This window comes from Anas platyrhynchos, chromosome 5 (genome assembly GCF_047663525.1).
Source record: "Anas platyrhynchos isolate ZD024472 breed Pekin duck chromosome 5, IASCAAS_PekinDuck_T2T, whole genome shotgun sequence".
In the NCBI taxonomy this organism is placed as follows: domain Eukaryota; kingdom Metazoa; phylum Chordata; class Aves; order Anseriformes; family Anatidae; genus Anas; species Anas platyrhynchos.
Genome location: NC_092591.1, coordinates 21,395,695 through 21,413,380, shown reverse-complemented (window position 1 = coordinate 21,413,380; position 17,686 = coordinate 21,395,695). Strand labels below are relative to the sequence as shown.

General features: G+C 38.7%; 1 protein-coding gene across 6 annotated transcripts in view; it reads left to right on the top strand.

Annotated features, from left to right (window-relative positions):
• Positions 1 to 13,738, top strand: part of TSHR (thyroid stimulating hormone receptor) — a 75,322-nt gene extending 61,584 nt beyond the window's left edge. For all 6 annotated transcript variants that reach the window (XM_072038402.1, XM_072038401.1, XM_072038400.1 and 3 more), the window contains 2 exons: positions 7,485 to 7,673; positions 9,150 to 13,738. In XM_072038402.1, coding sequence (XP_071894503.1) covers positions 7,485 to 7,673; positions 9,150 to 10,560 — 1,600 coding nt within the window. In that variant the 3' untranslated portion in view covers positions 10,561 to 13,738. The remainder of the gene's footprint in view (positions 1 to 7,484; positions 7,674 to 9,149) is intronic.
• The last annotated feature ends 3,948 nt before the right edge of the window (positions 13,739 to 17,686 follow it).

Genomic DNA, 17,686 nt, shown 5'->3' with positions numbered 1-17,686 from the left:
CAGAAATAAGTTTTCCATCTGATGCTACCTAGACACCATATTTTCATTATGATACTACTTTGTCACATGCAATGTGCAGTCTCAAACCAAGTCACACTCTCCTGCTATGTTTGAGGTTTCATACAGCTCGCTGAACATCTTCCCTCTGGGACTACAGGTGGCACAAAGGGTTGAAAAGCTCCTCCTAGGAATGGCAAAAGAAAAAAAAGGGAGGTGAGAGCCTGCAGCAGCAGATTTTGACTCCTGGAGTTACTGTGGGCATTTAGAGCACCACTGTCATTGTTATGCCAGAGAGGTGTACAAGTGATGACATGCTTCAAAGAGTTGTGGGTTAATAATAATGCTGTATGCTGATGTATTTAAGCCCCACAAACCTCGTGTCAGGGGCTAGAGATCACTTCCTAGGATATACATATGTAACTGTAGAAAACTGCCTTCTCACCTTACCCTCTCTTTTCAAGACAGGTTCTGAAATGACTTGAAATTTTTCTGATCTTCTGTAATTATAGTGCTAGCCTAGCTGTCACTGACCCTTCATCTCAGGGCATGTTTTACATCTACAATCTAAACAGCCAATTATCCATCTCCCAGTAGAATGGTAGACTATAGCAACAGTAGTATTTATAATTAAAGAGGGATGTGATACTACAGTGGTATTATAGAATCATAGAATAGTTTGTGTTGGAAGGGACCTTAAAGATCATCTAATACCAAACCCCATGGGCAGGGACACCTCCCACCAGACCAGGTTGCTCAAAGCCCCATCCAGCCTGGCTTTGAATACCTCCAGGGATGGGGCTTCCACAGCTTCTCTGGGCAGCCTGTGCCAGGGCCTCACTGCCCTCTGCGTGAAGAATTTCTTCCTTATATCTAATCTAAATCTACCCTCTTTTACTTTAAAGTCTTTACTCCTTGTCCTATCACTACACTCACTGATTACAGAGAGGTATTGTTCTCAAAGGCAGAAGGTATAAAATAGCATGTAAGCATCAGTATATCAAGTGATTAAAAAAGAGTATTTCACATCATATTCTTTTGATTTGCTAGTACTAAGCAAAAGATCTTTAGAGTATTAATTTTTAATTTAATTTTAATGGAATTGTAGTAGCAATTTTAGAGACTCCTATTATCTGTGAACAACTAGGAATTATTCTGCATGTGTGATGCAAGAAGAGTTTGTTATTAAGCAGATATCTTCCAAAACCAATTTACAGCAGAATCCTTCCACCTCCACAGATCTCTTCTTTGAGATTCAGAAACTACTTTAATGGGGAAAAAAGTTTCTGAAACTCCCACTTACATGCTTCCTTAAGAAGGCTGAAGTCAAAATGGATGAGAACTGAGTCAAACACTGTGATTTATCATTGTGTCATATTGAGGGCCAGTAACATCTCCCACGGGGGACAGAAATGTGTTTGCAATCAGTGCTTTATTACACAACCCTGCTGCACCATCAAGACTAACATTAGTGAGTTAATTATAGAGAGATGAGAGATTTGTTAACTTGCATAATAGCCTCAGAAGTCTGACCAATATGGCTGTTCCATATGCCACTTGGGTAGTGTAAATGACTTGGCTTACTATAATAAATAAATTAAGTCATTTTTGGTTCAGGCATCTTGCTGTTGTTAGCTTCATTAGCTGGCATAGGAATTTGTGGACATTGGACCTTCCTCAAGAAAAAAGTTCCACTTAAATACTCTTTCTTGAAAAATAACTCCATGGAAAATGATTGCCAGAAGACGAATATTCCTTTTCCTGGGGCAATGAAGGGCATTGCCTACAATGGTAGCAGAATTAAAAGGGGAGGGGTGGGGGTGGAAGTATCTATGGAGCTCAAAAATGAGATTGTCTTTCTGCCTTGCCTCCCTACCAAGCTGTCAGAACTCATCATCTCTGGATTGCCTTTTACACACTCCTGAAGTGAGAGAATTTGAGGTTGATGGAACAAATGTCTGTGCCACAGATCTATTGTTTAATGCTTTTTTTCCTGATCAGGATTTCAGCAGCAACAGCAACTTGGAGATCAAAATAATTACCTTGGATCTACCCTGCTGGGGAAATTTTCTTCCATTTTAACTTTAATGAAAGCCAATGGAAAATATTTAACTACAAAATAATTACCCTTGTCTAGGTATGTTACATGAGTTTAGGCATGCTCTCAGACCACGTAGTTAGGTGGTATATTTAAGTAAATATTAAAAATTTAGGTACTTTTTTCACATATTTGCAGTTTGCAAAAGCAGAGGAACTGGGGGGTGGCATCACTGAAGACAGAACACACGCCGGTCATTCTGATTCCTCTGTCACTGCTGTACATTCAGATGTATACACAGATTGCTACCTTTGGAAAACTATTTTAGAAGCATAATGGTACTATATTGCTCTTTACCTGACAATAGATTCTTGGCTAGTATTCAGAGATTCAATGGACCTGATTTACTAAAATACATCAAGAAGAGCTGCTGCCTAGAACACAAAATCAGTAGAATACAACAAAAACATAAACATAATCAGGCTTATTGTGCAATTAGCTTTCGCAAAATATGCAGCCCAAATTCAAAACATTATTGTCGTACAGGATAGATGTGGGCAATTGATCATCTTTAGAAAGCAGAAGCACTCTTTAAAATATCACTTCCTGGTCTAGGAAAAAGTTCTACCTGTGGAGGTTCCACTCTTCCTGCCACTGAGCACAAGCAAGTCTCCAAGGAATGGGAACACTCCACATTCTGCTAATCAAACAGTGCAAATTTGTCAATTTAAAGACTATTTCAGTAAACAGAAATAATATGAGGAGTCTAAGCCCATCTGTTATATATCTTGTGCTTTTTACACTATTATAGTACTGCAGTACTCAGAAATCTATGTGTGATTAGGTAAAAATTCTTAATTGTGCTACTACGCATTCAATCTCATTTTCTCAACCTTTTAAGTTCTTCTTCTTATTTGATTTCATACTACAACCACATTTTTGGCTGTGAAAGAGGTTATTGAAAAAAGCTATTACCCATTACATCTAGTTCTGAACTTCATAAAGAAATAGTCCAAGAATGATAATCCAGAAAAAAGTATAAGACAAATATTTAGCTGCCCAGATTTGATACTTGTATCATACATATAGTTCATTCAGAAAACATCTCCTAGGTCATAAACTACGTTTTACTCCCATATTCCTCTGAAGCTCACCAGAAGTGAGCGAATGCACTTTGGTTACTTTTACGCTCTGCAGTGCAGAGCTCTGTACTACTGAAGATCGACCACTACCAGTTACCTGAGCAGCTCTATATCCCAGCTAAATGCTGGAGTCTGGTCTGGATCTGGGCTTGCAGGAAATTTTTCCAGCACTTCAAGACAACCCTGAACATTCAGTGTCTCACATAATGCTGCTTGCTTGTTAATATTATAATATATAACATTATAATTATATATCATATATTTACATTCTAAAAATGATATAAAATATTGTACATGATATTATATACATATTATATATTAGCCTTTGGTGGTGGTTTGTCAAAGGCCTTGTAGAAGTCCTAGAATGCTCTAAGAGCAAATTTTTCTCATAACACTCAGGTTTATTTCTCAAGTGGGACTTTACAAAAGCCCTTTACATACTAACTTCCCTCAGGTATATCATATTAACCCGTATCTTCATTAACTGTACTTTTTGCTTGAACTTCTAAGAAAAAGCCCAGTTCAGACATCAGACTGACAGGCCTGTGCTTCCACTGTCCTTCCCAACATTTCAAGAATTGGTGGCTTATTGGCTACCTTACTATCCTGCGACTACGCAGGGATAAGTTGGAAGCTGCACACCTGTTCTGCTAACTTGACCATTTCCTTCCTGACTCATTATCATTCATTGTCTCAGTTTTCTTGCCCAACCTCTTCTATAGTCACTTAATTTTTGTGACAGATGCTCTTGCTGAGTCTATCAGACCTCTTGTATATTCTCGTGTGTCTTTGAGCCAGCTACAGCCTAGCAGTAGTAGCAGGATACTCTGTGCATTGTACACTTGCTGTGTTTTAACAATTTCTTAGTTAACTATATAAATATGTATTAGTGAGGCTGTCGTAACTGCAGTCACTTCCCATTTTTCTGAGCAGCCCAGAGTAAGGGCTGATCATACAGTGAAACAGAAGAAAAACACTTAAGAAAACTTGTCCTCTATATTAATACAGACACAGATTCAATTATCTGCCTGATAACTCTGACTTCTTGGATACACATTGCTCTGAAGATTAATAGTTATTATTTAAAACCTTTCCAATCCTCTGCTTTCTAGTTTCAAGACAGCTGCTGAGCTGTTTGAAGTTGTATGAGAATCTTAACATATAATCTTCAATACTGGATTGGTAAGGTAAAAAAAACCCGACCAAGCCCACATTTTTTCCTCTGGCCAGTTGACAGGCTCTGCTAACAAAGTGTGGGCTTAGGTAGGGTAACTGCAACATTACCTTCCAGAGAAGGACAAATTATCACCAGACTCCCAAGAGGGTTTTCTGTTTGCAATAGCAGTAGTACAGACAGGCGATAAGACCTCTCGGTGGCAGACACAGTACCAGTAGTTCAGGGACTTCCCAAACTGGGGACCCTGGAAACTTTCAGACTTCTGAGCCTTCTTTATCAAGCTTCTCTACCTACTCCTTATTACTTCATATAGGAAGTATTTGATACTTCTGATCATCCTTTCTGTGCTTTTCTACTTTATTTGCACACTGTAAAATACATGTAGTATTTATAGAATTGCATAAAGTATTTGAGATGTAGTCATGTTAGATTTAGAGTGATTTTTCTCTGTTCTATTTTCTCAGTCTTTCCTAAAAATCCTTAGCATTCTATTTCCCTTCAACGTTACTGAATAGCACTGAGATGACATTTACAGTGAGGACTCCAAGATGTTTCCAGAGTGCTAGGTAAATTAAACCTCATTGTCATCTACATACTGTTAAGATTGCTTTTCCTAAGCATACCTTACATTCATCAGCATTGAATCACATCTATTATTTTACCGCTCAGTCACTTAGTATTACAGGATCCTTCTGCTCCTTTTCATGGTCAGCTTTAGCTTTCACCACCCTGTGTAATTTTGTGGCAGGAACAAACTTCATTGCTTCTACTCATTCTCTTTTCAGACTGTTTATGAATACTTCAGTATTATCAGCACTAATTTAGCTTCTGTGGGCCTCTGCTGTGCTGACATGTATATTCTGATACCAGTTCATTTTCTGTTCTTCTCCTAGTATGAATACTTCTCGCTAGGTACCAAGCTCCTCCCCTATTTTTAATTTTTTATTAATCCATGAGAGCCATTCCTCTTGTCACATAACATCTTAGTTACCTCAATTGCAATTGATATCTAACTGACAAGGCTTTTCAGAAAAAAAGTTCATTGTACAAAGAGCATCACCTTTCTCCCTACGTTTGTGTGAGAATACCTTCAAAGAACTCCCAAGAGGTTGTGATGTGTCACTTCCCTTCCAAAAAGCATTAGCATTTCCCATCACATGACGTTTAGCCATGGTCCCTTCCTGCAGGTAGCTGCCACCACCATGAGTACTTGATAGGGATTGCCAAACAGCCAGCTACGTCTTAGTAAGGTCTTGTCCAAGATGTGCATTAACAAGATGTTTTGCATCAGAAGGAGGTCTACATAAAATGAGGAAACTGGTGAAAAATAAAGGTAACTGAGTTAATAAGGGATTAGAGCAACTGTCATTCATGAAAAAGCCAAGAGAGCTGGGAATGCTTAGCCTGGAGAAGAGAAGACTCAAGAAAAACTTAGCAATGTGTATAAATAGTTCAAAGGTGGGGAGGGAGCTGGGAAGATGGATCCAGGCCTCTTCTCAGTGGTACCCAGTAACAGGACAAGAGGCAAAAAAGCACAAACTGAAATACAGAAAAGTCCAGTTCAACATAACAAAAATGTCCTTACTATGCAGGTAGTCAAAAGCTGGAACAAGCTACCCAGAGAGGTTGTAGAGTATACATTTCTTGAGATACTGAAAACTCAACAGGACCTAGCTCTGAGCAACCGGCTCTAGATGACCCTGCTTTGAGGACAGAGGTCAAACTGGATGATCTCTGGATTCAAAGATAAAATGACAGTAGACAGCATTCAAACTGTTCTAAGACCCATCTCAAGGACTTAGCAGAAACACATACTATCTACCAAAACAGATCTGAGGGGAAAAAAAAAAGAAGCTGACGTTACTGAAATCAACTCCTTGTGACATATTTGAATATGTATGATAGCAAAGAAGCTATTAGAAGTAAAAAGCCCTCCTTCAAACAGTGGAAGCAATTTCTAACTTAATTATAAACAAACGGTAGCAAAACAAAAGAAAAAATAAGGCAGAGTAAAAACAAAAGATTGAGAAGCAATTTATTTAAAGAATAAAATTAGTAATAATTTTCTTCTAGACACAAGAAATCAGACAGAGAGGATAAAACACAGAGTGACAAGAACAGCACGCTTGGAAAACAATGCATAGAAAAAGCTGAACTATTTATTAGCATGGGTGTTTATGATGGAAGTGCTTAGTGTTCCTCCAACACTTGAAACATTTTTACTGGTTTATTTCTTTACAGAGAGGTTTAGGGACAAAGCAAACAGATGAGTGGAAAACACTAGCAGGATCAGCTGGCATGCAGCTTGTAGTTCTAAAGGAAATCCACAAACCAGGCAATGCAACTGCTGAGCTGAACTCAGGAAAGAGAAAGCATCAAACATACTACATTTCCTGAGAGTTTCAGGATACACCGAGGTAGAGGAATTTAATTTCAGGTTATGAAATATGTTGTTTCAGCAATTATAGTGCTCTCTCTTGAAGTATCCCAATGGGTTAAAATGAGTAAGCCCAAAAGAAAATAGCTCTTCCAGTGGAAGATCCAATCTCATTAAAGAACTTTTGGATTTTTTTTTGTACATGCATTATGTGGTTGTCTCTAAAGGTGTTATTTTAGAAGTCCTAGTATTTCTTCATCATGTCTATTCTCTGAGACATTAAAAATAAGCTTTAAAACACAGAGAAAATCATAGAAGGAATTAATTTTGTATTAGAATTTGAATGGCATCAGAACCTAGCAAAGTGATATAATAAATCTTTGAAACATACTGACAGTATATGTACATGCCTGGAAGGTATACGTAGTATTCCTAATGAAGGAAATGGACATGTTCTTGTACATAAAGTTATTTATATCCTAAACTGTTAGTTGAATCTGAGCCTGTGAATTGATTGAATCAGTCCCTGGTGTCAAGTTAGGGTTTATTTACATGTAGTTCAAAAGAATATGTTGTAACTGCTCTTGTGCTTCAAAAGTGGAAAATACCCATGCAGCTTGCTAAAACCCCACCTCCCCTGGATTTGATATTTGCTGTAGAATTCTACGAAATTCATCAATCACTGTAAGAATCTGAAATTTCAGAGCCAGTCACTTTATTTTCTGAAGTTTGTCTGTTTCTTCCTTTACCTAGGGATATCTCCAGAACAGAGATTGTTAATCTTCCAGCCAAAGGACTGGAAAGCCTTAAAGAACTAATGGCCAAAAACACATGGACTTTAAAGAAGTTACCAGCTGTAAAGGTTTTTTTTCAACTAATGCGAGCTGATCTGTCCTATCCAAGTCACTGCTGTGCTTTCAAGCACATGAAAAAAAGCAGTGGGTGAGTTTTTAAAGGAATTAAATGAAGACAATGTTTTAGTACTAATATAAAGTTACATATATTGTCACTTTTATGAACATTTTTCTAGGTATAGAGGACATTCTTTGAAACAGAGGTTACAATTCCAGCTGAGGGAAGAAAGAATTTTTGATATAACACAATGTGTAGGACCTTTTTCTTCCTTTTGCTAAGCCCAGAAGGAAAAAAAATGGTAGAAAGAATAACCAGAATATGCTACAGCAAGGACTAGAAAAATAATTTTTCTGAGGGTTTATAACCTTATGTTTCAGATGTTTTCTAACTGAAAAACCAAGGATGTATGATATTCTGCAGTAGTAATTTTAGCAGAATTTCCAGCTTCCCATCAGAAAAGGTGCTGATAGCTTCTGGAGGGAAAAAAATACATTTATAGATGTCCTGTTGCAACACAGCAACTAATCTGCTGCATGGGGGGGAAGGGGAGCACACAAGAGGGAATGGCTTGCTGTGGTTAGCAGCATTCTACTTCAGAATTCAAATTCAGTGTAATTTTCTACAAAATTTAATAAGGTTTAGAGCCATGAACTCTTACTGAGGCCAGCCCTCAATTCAGGAAAACAGCCTCAATCTTCAGTAATGCAGCATTTGTCATTGCAGTGTATAATATATTAGAAAATATGCTACGATAAGTGCATGAATTATTGAAGAAAAAACTCATGTACCAATAATATTCACAGTTAAAATGGACTGGGAAAAATGAGGACAATCAAATAAGACAGGAGAGAGATTCAAAACTTGGACGGGAATAATATGCAGAAGGAACCCAGCACAACCTAATAAAAAAAAAAAAGGACATGCATGTCTATTAGTGAACATGAACATATCTCAGACTGAATTTTACGCAATCTTAAATGTTAAATGATTTCAAGTTCTAAACAAAAAATGATGCTGAATTGCAACTTTTTTCTACTAATAAATATAAATTAATTTTGACTACAAATGCAGGTGCATCACACCATGATGTACTGTATTCCCAACTACTATGGTACTAGCTAGCTGTAAGTAAAGTAGAGGAAATAAATAGAACAGAAATGAAAGTGATTAAAATTCTGACAGAAACTGATTTGTGAATAAAAATGAAAAGGAAAATAACATTGCATGTATTATCTAAGGCGTTATAAACAATCTTGTGAACTACTACCAAGAAGGAAGAGGGATTATAGATGGTGGCAGGCCAATTTACTACTGGGGATATCTGACAGTAATAGAGAAAGGAAAGATATAGACTGAAAAAAAAATAGCTATTGTGACGACGAAGTCTCCTGACATGTTTGACCCTAGAAACGCTCAAGCTTATTGTTCACTTTATGTTAACAAAAATATGTCAGATTACACTTTTATAGCTACATTCTTATTCAGTGATTTGTTTTTGAAGTGTTCTCTTTGTTTACCTCAGACTGTAAATGCCAGTGGTAATTTTCCCCTGTACTCTTTCAGAATTCTGGAGTATCTGATGTGTAACCAGACCAGCAGTCACAGCTTTCGTAAGAGAAGATCAGTCAAAACTCTCAGAGGTCCACTTTACAAAGATTATACAGAAGAATACACAGACCACACTGATACTACATATGACAAAAACACCAAGTTCAGAAATTTTCATGAAAATTCCCAATATTACATTTTTTTCGAAGATCATGGGGAAGGAAATGTTGGATTTGGCCAAGAGCTGAAGAACCCTCAAACAGACGACATGCAGACCTTTGACAGTCATTATGACTATCCTGTCTGTGGAAGCAACGAGGATGTAATATGCACTCCAGAACCTGATGAGTTTAATCCCTGTGAGGACATTATGGGATATCAATTTCTGAGGATTGTGGTGTGGTTTGTGAACCTGTTGGCCATCCTAGGTAACATTTTTGTCCTTTTCATCCTTCTGACTAGCCACTACAAATTGACTGTACCACGCTTTCTTATGTGTAACTTGGCCTTTGCTGATTTTTGCATGGGGTTATACCTTCTCCTGATTGCTTCAGTGGATCTCTACACCAGGTCAGAGTACTATAATCATGCTATAGAGTGGCAGACAGGGCCTGGCTGCAACACAGCAGGCTTTTTCACAGTCTTTGCTAGTGAACTTTCTATATACACACTCACTGTGATCACCCTGGAGCGCTGGTACGCCATCACGTTTGCCATGCGCCCAGATCGGAAGATTCGCCTCCGGCATGCTTTGGTTATCATGCTGGGAGGTTGGCTCTCATGCTTTCTCCTGGCCCTTATGCCACTGGTTGGAGTCAGCAGCTACAGCAAAGTCAGCATCTGCTTGCCTATGGACACAGAAACACCAGTGGCTGAAGCCTACGTTGTCTTTGTTTTAATATGTAACATCATCGCTTTTGTCATCATTTGTGCCTGCTACATAAAAATCTACATCACTGTGCGAAACCCTCAGTACAAGTCAGGGGACAAAGACACCAAGATTGCCAAACGGATGGCTGTGTTGATTTTTACTGACTTTCTGTGCATGGCTCCCATCTCTTTCCATGCTTTATCTGCCATTATGAACAAACCACTGATAACTGTCACTAATTCAAAGATTTTGCTGGTACTCTTCTACCCACTCAATTCTTGTGCCAACCCATTTCTATATGCTATTTTCACCAAAGCTTTCCAAAGAGATGTGTTTATCCTGCTAAGCAAGTTTGGAATATGTGAGCATCAGGCTCAAGTCTACAGAGGCCAGACAATCTCAGCCAAAAACAGCAGTGGCTCTTACGGGCAGAGAATCAGCCGAGGGGTAGGTCAGATTCTTACGAGCATTCAAGACCCAGTCAATGATTACCTTCCTGCTATGACAACGCAAAACCAAATTCTTGTCGAGGAATCCAAGCAAACTGAGCTATGACATCTCCAAGTATCACAACCACAATCTAGTCAAGAGCTGGCTGTGCATACAGAAAGTTGAATGAGAAGATAATGTTTTCTCCTTATCCTTTTTTCCCTACCCTATCCTTGTGATGTCTCAAATAGCTTCTGAAAGATGAGTCACTTGAACCTTGTCTCACATTCTTATCAGTGCAGGTGACAAGATACTGTCCCAATGATGCTGCTGGAAATGGATGTGAAGGTTCTATATAAATTTCCTATATAAATAGGAAATTTAATATACTGAAATAAAGTCAGCAAATATTAAATGTACCTTCATCTAAAAAAAAAAAAAATAAGGAAGCAGGAGACCAAGCATAAAACGTCAGGGTACCATTGTCAGGGTACTGTTATGACTAAAATGGACGTACAGTCTTAGAGATAAAATGAGATTAAAAAATATTAAAAGTTGAAGCTCTTCAGTATTAACTGCCTGTGTGTCAAAAGCTTTGGTTTTATAATAGCAAATTCTTAAAACTTCCACTTGGGTGTGAAACGAAACAGATTCCTTCTGCTCCTACAATCCTGACCTGAAATGAAGCCAAGACTTTGTTTGCAGTTTTTGGTTTACTTAGGTGAAGTGAGAAGAGAAGCTTCTTACTGCTGTAAAGGCAAATACGAAAAGACAAATACCATTGATTTTGCTGTTATTCATAACTGGTAACAAACATTAGGACATTTGTCTGTGCGTTGCAAAAATACCTCTTACTATCACATTCTCTCACTTTCTGATAAACCTACGTAGGAGATGGTTTAATATGAATTTCTTTTAAAGAAATTCAGTCTACCCAAGTCAAGTTAATGTTGTTCATATTTTTTTGATGGTTGAAAATTTCAGATTGTACTAAATTTTAATGCAACTCTCCATTCTTCACCTAACTACAATGCTGTTTAATTTGAACATCAGGAACCACTTTACTGCGCAGGTGACTGAGCACTGGCACAAGCTGCCCAGACAGGCTGTAGTCTCTCTTTCTTGGAGATCTTCAAAAGCCACCTGGGTGTGATCCTGGTTAACCTGCTCTGGGTGGCCCTGCTCGAGCAGGGGTTTGGACGAGATGACTTCAGAAGTCACTTCCAACCTCAGCCATTCTGTGATTCCATGAATCTGAGCACATTTACGTTGAACACCAAGTACTGCTTCCTTACCACTGCTGTTCCTACTTACCTCTCTCGTACACAGCTAGAATGACTTTCCTTCTAGCACTTGCTATGCTGAGCTGCCTCACTTAGACAGAGGGTGCGGATCGTGCCTTCAAGTTACTTCATGCCCTTCGGTTACTGAATTGAAGGCCAGCTACTGGCTCCTCCAACATGTTTTCAGAATATCTCTCCATCTTGTGGGGAGATCTGTATCTGAATGTTGTAAGGTCTGCAGTACAGCCACATACACCATGTGGTTATCTTTTGGCTGGCCACTGCATGCCTGCAGCTTAGGTGCATACTCACCACACTGTGCTTAAGGAAATGCAAGCTCAGACACAAGGAACATTACACAGGTTCTTGCTACAGCGAAGCACTAAAGCACCCTTCTGGCACACCTGCTGCTAAATACAGCCAAACCTTAAATCAGGCTTGGCTGTGGTAACTTCACCCACATGCCACAATCAAATAAGCCAGGGCCTGGCTCTCTGCATCTCCTGCAGAGATCAGGAGTCGGGTTAGAAGCTGCTCTGCATCAGCTTGTTAACACTTGTGTGGCACGAGTGCCTGGTTCTGACAGCAGGATCAGACCTGTTCTCAGCCAGATGTAGAGACTAGCTCTGCAGGACTGGTGCCGAGATTGCCATTGATTATTTCACCTATCTATTTGGAATGCCTACCATGAGAACAAAGAATACTGAGTGAGTCTCTGCCTTCAGGTATGTATTTTAAAGCTCATTTTTATAGTATCTATACAATTTTAATGGAGTTACAGTCTTTGGAGAATAGTGATTAAATTGAGCAGACAGCAGTCAAGCCTCTTACAATGAGAGTTAGTAGGCTCCAAACAAACATAATGGTAGAGCCTTTCCAACTATGAGCTATTACAGCCAGTAACTGCAGGATTGTGAATGCCACGTACATACTCGTTCAAACACAATTTGATTTCACATTCTTAATTGTAAATAAAGGCTGCTTCAGTGAACAGAAAAAAGGGCCTACCATTCACTGAAACTGTGACATGGTCTTATAAAAAACATTATTCCATCACTGTTAACTCCATCTTGGGACAGTAGCATTCAGAGCACCCTAGTCCTGCCCAAGAGTACCATACACAGCAAGCTACTACAGTTGCAACCCCTGCCCTCAGATTCTGTTGTCTTTCTGACACAGAAATGCTTGTTAAAGGGAGAAATGGTTATCTGTCCATACTTCCCTGAGTGCCTTTATCACTTCATCAGAAGCTAAGACAATCAAATTCCATGCATATACTGTATACGTGTATTTATGCTACAAATTCCATATGCACTAGTGTACCAGTAGGGGGGAAAAGAAAATCCAAGCTTGAATCATATGCTTTTTCAAAACGAGGGGAAAGACTAAATCAATTACCATTTTAAAAGTGTTTTTAGAAGTACCACAGATCACTTATTTCAAACATCTTTTCACCTTAACTGAAACCAGAAGATTCACTCCATGGAAACTACTAGGACATTGGAAAGACGTGGAATTTTGGACTGCCTGCAGTATGACTTTGAATTAATACAGCCCTTTGCTGTTACTTACGGAAGATGTGCATTTACACATTATTGAACTTTATCTCCCACCACTGCATATATTTTGTCAATTAAAAAGATTCTGTGATATTGTCGTTATGAACAAAGTTAGGTATTTCTGTTTTGTCTTGCATATTCCTTTTGTGTTTATCTCGATGAAAAATATTTAAGAAGCTACGGGAAACATCCATGCAGTAGACTTTCAAATAAATTATTTTTCATGTGTTTATTTGTAAATAGCTGTATCCTATAAGATATTCTCTTGCATTTCTGCTCTGGTCAGTCCTGTCAGCCATTTTCGTTTTTGCATATACCCTGATGTAATACTTGCTATTTTAACTGTCTCAGCAAGATGTGCTATTCCCGGCAGTAAGCACTTTTTTTTTTTTTTCCCTTTCTCTAAAATACTTCAGAAATAATGCAGCACATTAGAATAAAATGTTTTGTTTGAAATTTTAAGAGGCCCAGTGAGCTTTTCTGAAGGTTTTAGAATATTTTTCCTCTAAAAGAAGTTAAGACCATTTCTCCTGCACTGAATTTAATTGTTCCTTGGCTAGCACACAGCCAAAAAAGACTGACTATTTGACGGAGATTTTGTTTTTTTCCCTACAACTAGAAGAGAAAAAGTTGTCCTAAACAGCCATTTCAGTGCAGCAGAGATGGAAAGATACATCTGTATTTTACTGAGATTACTGCTGAGCTCCAGAGTTCCAAAATCATCACTGAAAACATTCAAGACAGTCAGAAGAATCACCTAACAGCCATGAGATCCTCTTCAAAGACTAAATCTGGTATTTGATCATTTTCACACTCCTTTCTAATCTTAATTTGTATGTGACAGCCACAATGACTAACGATTCGATACTTCATGAGAAAACACACACAGTAAGAAAATTGTGTGGTAGAGAGACTGCAGCAAGAATTCTCACATAGCTAAACAAAGTATCAGTCAAGTCTTGACATACCTTCCCTGTCCTAAAAAAACTCAGTTGACTTCAGCATCTGTGCACCATGCCACATCTTGTAATTATGCTTCTCTCATGAAGCTTTAGGGCTCAAGCAATCTCTTTCTCAGTTGTAGATGCTAACTGGGACAAGTAGGCTAACAAATGACCATGAATAAATAGTTCTTTCCAGGAGGCCTGTGCTGTTCAGCAAGTGCACTAGGGACCTGGAACAAGGAGTGAACAGTAAGGAAAGTTTGCAATAGAACTAAGGTATCCAGAGAATCAAGAAGAATGGATATGACTATGAACAACTGCAGAAAGACTCCTTAAGACTGAATGACTGGCAAAAGAATTTCAGCACAGATATAAAGTGATATGTAGGGGAAAAAAAAAAACAAAAAACAAAAAAACACACATCTTAAGTGATGTGCTCTGAGCTGCAAGGGCAAGACTGGCTGTCCTCACTCAAAACCCTGCATAGAAATGGCAAGAGCCACAGTCTTCAGGACTTTGGCTGGCTCTGTGAATTTGGATGGGAGAACAAAATATAAAAATCCCGTTTCAGGGTGGCAGAAAATGCCAATATTTTTTCTACATAAACTTGTGAGATTGTATTTGCATAATTTATAGTGCCAATACATACACAATGAAAGACTTCCTCATTCTCAGACACAGAGAAGAAAAAAGCTGTAAAGCTGCATCGCAGCCTTGGTTATGAGACTTGAAATTTTCTGGGAGCAATTTAAGCTGCCTATCTCCCTTCTCCCCATCCAAGGACAGACCTGTTTTCTTGTACAAGTAGACAGATGACACAACCTGCAGTGGGTCAGCTACAGTCAAAGTAAAGCACACCCTGCTATGGAATCCTGGAACCTGTAATAAGTAATAAAAAGTAAATTTCAAATCAATACCATAGCTTTTCAGCTTACAAACATAAATGAAACGCACTTCTATTTCCTTTCTTGCCAGATAGTTTATATATTAATGCTCACAACATAGCCTTTGGAAAATTCGTATAAAAGAAATCCTTGAATAGTAAAGCTTGATCTGAGCAGAACTCCTATACTCATGCATTAAAATGAGCCAACCCCTCCTTTCCAGGCTGTTTGGAAATAGCAGCATAATCTGTTTTTTTTTTGTTTTTGTTTTTGTTTTTTTGTTGTTGTTGCTGTTGTTTGTTTGGTTGGTTGGTTTTTTTTTCCTAACAGACACAAGGCACCCTTGGTCTAAAACCCCTCCACAATCAAACGGTGTCTGGCTTGCAGTTAAAATTGGATGGGGTAAGGCACACAATTAATTGAACACCTAATCGTGCCTTTTTGTTGTGCACTCCCCTACTCCTTGGAAGGGATTGTGAAAACATATGACACTGCACTCTGATGTAGGCTTTGTTGGCTATGGCACAAGTTGTGAAGGGCCATTATCGTGCCCTGGAACAGAAGGTGGTTAAGAGGTCCTGGTGACGCACACTGAGACGTTCTGACAGCACTGTAAACCTAGAATTGATACTGGGCCAATAACACATCTACATCAAAACTGAAATACTTTTAAGCTGTTTAGTTTCTTCTGTCTGGCCTAACTTATTTTTGTCTGACTATAATGACATGAAAGCAAATAAATGGATGCTCTAAAAGGTCCACACATGGACCATTTTATCAGCAGAACCCACCAGTTTTAACCTCCTTTCCCCATGATGCACACATGTTGGTGTGAATTGCTACAGTACTTCAGATTATCTCAGGGCCTCAGATTAGACAAAACACTAATCCTGTGGATTTTTTTGTTTGTTTGTAATTGCCAGTCCTTATTTTCCACCCTGAACATATTGTATCAGTATTCAAAAAAAATGGAAAAGTCTCACCAACTGCAGCATAGGACTTGGAACTCTTTTGGGCCATTGTGAACTTACTTCTTTGAAGAGTTCACCTTCTGCTTTAATATGAATCCACCCAAGCTTACCCTGTTTTTGGGTAGTAGCACTCCATGTTGTTCTGATTCTATACAATGCCAAGCCCTGTATGTGCGGCCACCTGAAGCCACATCTTTACTGTTGTGCATCTGTGTGGTTTAGCCAAAGCTTACAGAGCTTTGTTAATGCATTAGGTAAAGAAAAGCACGCTCATTTTGGTTCTCAGACATTCACTATGCAGCTGTGGTGAGGACAAATAGAGAACCCTTTGGTTCTCTATTTTTCTTTTTTTTTGAAGACCTTTTTTTTTTTTTTTTTTGCTGCTGTGAACATCAACTTCATTCATAATGTGTACGTAAGAGCTCACTAAACAGTCATTACAGTGGGATAGGAATTGTTTGACTGTTCCTTATATATACATTGTGATACTTTTTTAAAGAACTACTTTGCTGCCTTCCTGTTGCCACCACTGGCACTGTTAACTGGCTAGACTGTGAAACCCACGCTGGTTGTCTTACAGCTGAAATGACAGTGGCTTTTCCTTCAAAAGTGTAACTGTGAGGGAAAATGACAGTACTTCCTGCCTTACGTGAAGGCAAACTGCAACAAAAAAATCCAAGCAGTAATGTGGGTTTTAACAAAAAAAACTATCACTTGAATTTCTAAGGCTCTATTTGTCTGTCTTCTCCATGGCTCATTGCTAACTGGCACATACAGGATAGCACTGAAATACTAAGCAGCAAGACGACTGTATTTGTGCTGCACCTACAGTGCTGTTTGTAGGCTGACTGTAGTCAAAGAATTCCCTAAATCATAGGTGGGTTACTGCTGCTGCCTAGAGGGAACTGGGGAAACAGCAGAACAATTCTTTGTAGCTAGCTGCAGACTTCCAATTAAACCCAGCAACGAGGTGTATTGTGATAAAAGAGAATCGGAATGGGTGGCTGACGCACTGGCAGATGCGCTTTCCCAAGAAAAGTCCTGGAAAAAAAAAACAGGTTTTTGTTCCTTACTTACACTTCTCTCCCTACCACTAAGTATGTTTGCACTCTCTCAGATTTTGTAAAAAGTCTGGCTACCTTACCCTTATCCTGTGTTCTCTCAGTTTTCTCCTTCCCGAGTCTCTTTATGACTCTTTCCCTTACCACGGCAGAAATCCTGTGCCATATACGAAGTACTTCCCATTTTCCACGTACCTATTGTCTAGAACTGATTTAAGCTACATAGCAACATACACACAGCCACCTCAGGGAGAAATTATAGAAAGCTGCAAAAGGTATGAACAGAACAATTTGGAACAGAAAATGAAAGCCAGAAGTTATTCTATATATACATTAAGAGCAATTTGATCTTTTAAGCATTGCTTCACTTCCTCTCTGCTCCCTTCCAAAACCAACTAGCGATAAATGCAGAAGTGGCTGCAAAGCAAATACATTTCTTCTTTAACTGAACAGCTTTTAGCATTAGTATTGCATCACCACACTTATCAAGCAATTTGTTAACTCTCCATATATATGGGAAATTTTACTAGCTGCTGCTTTAGTGTTTTAA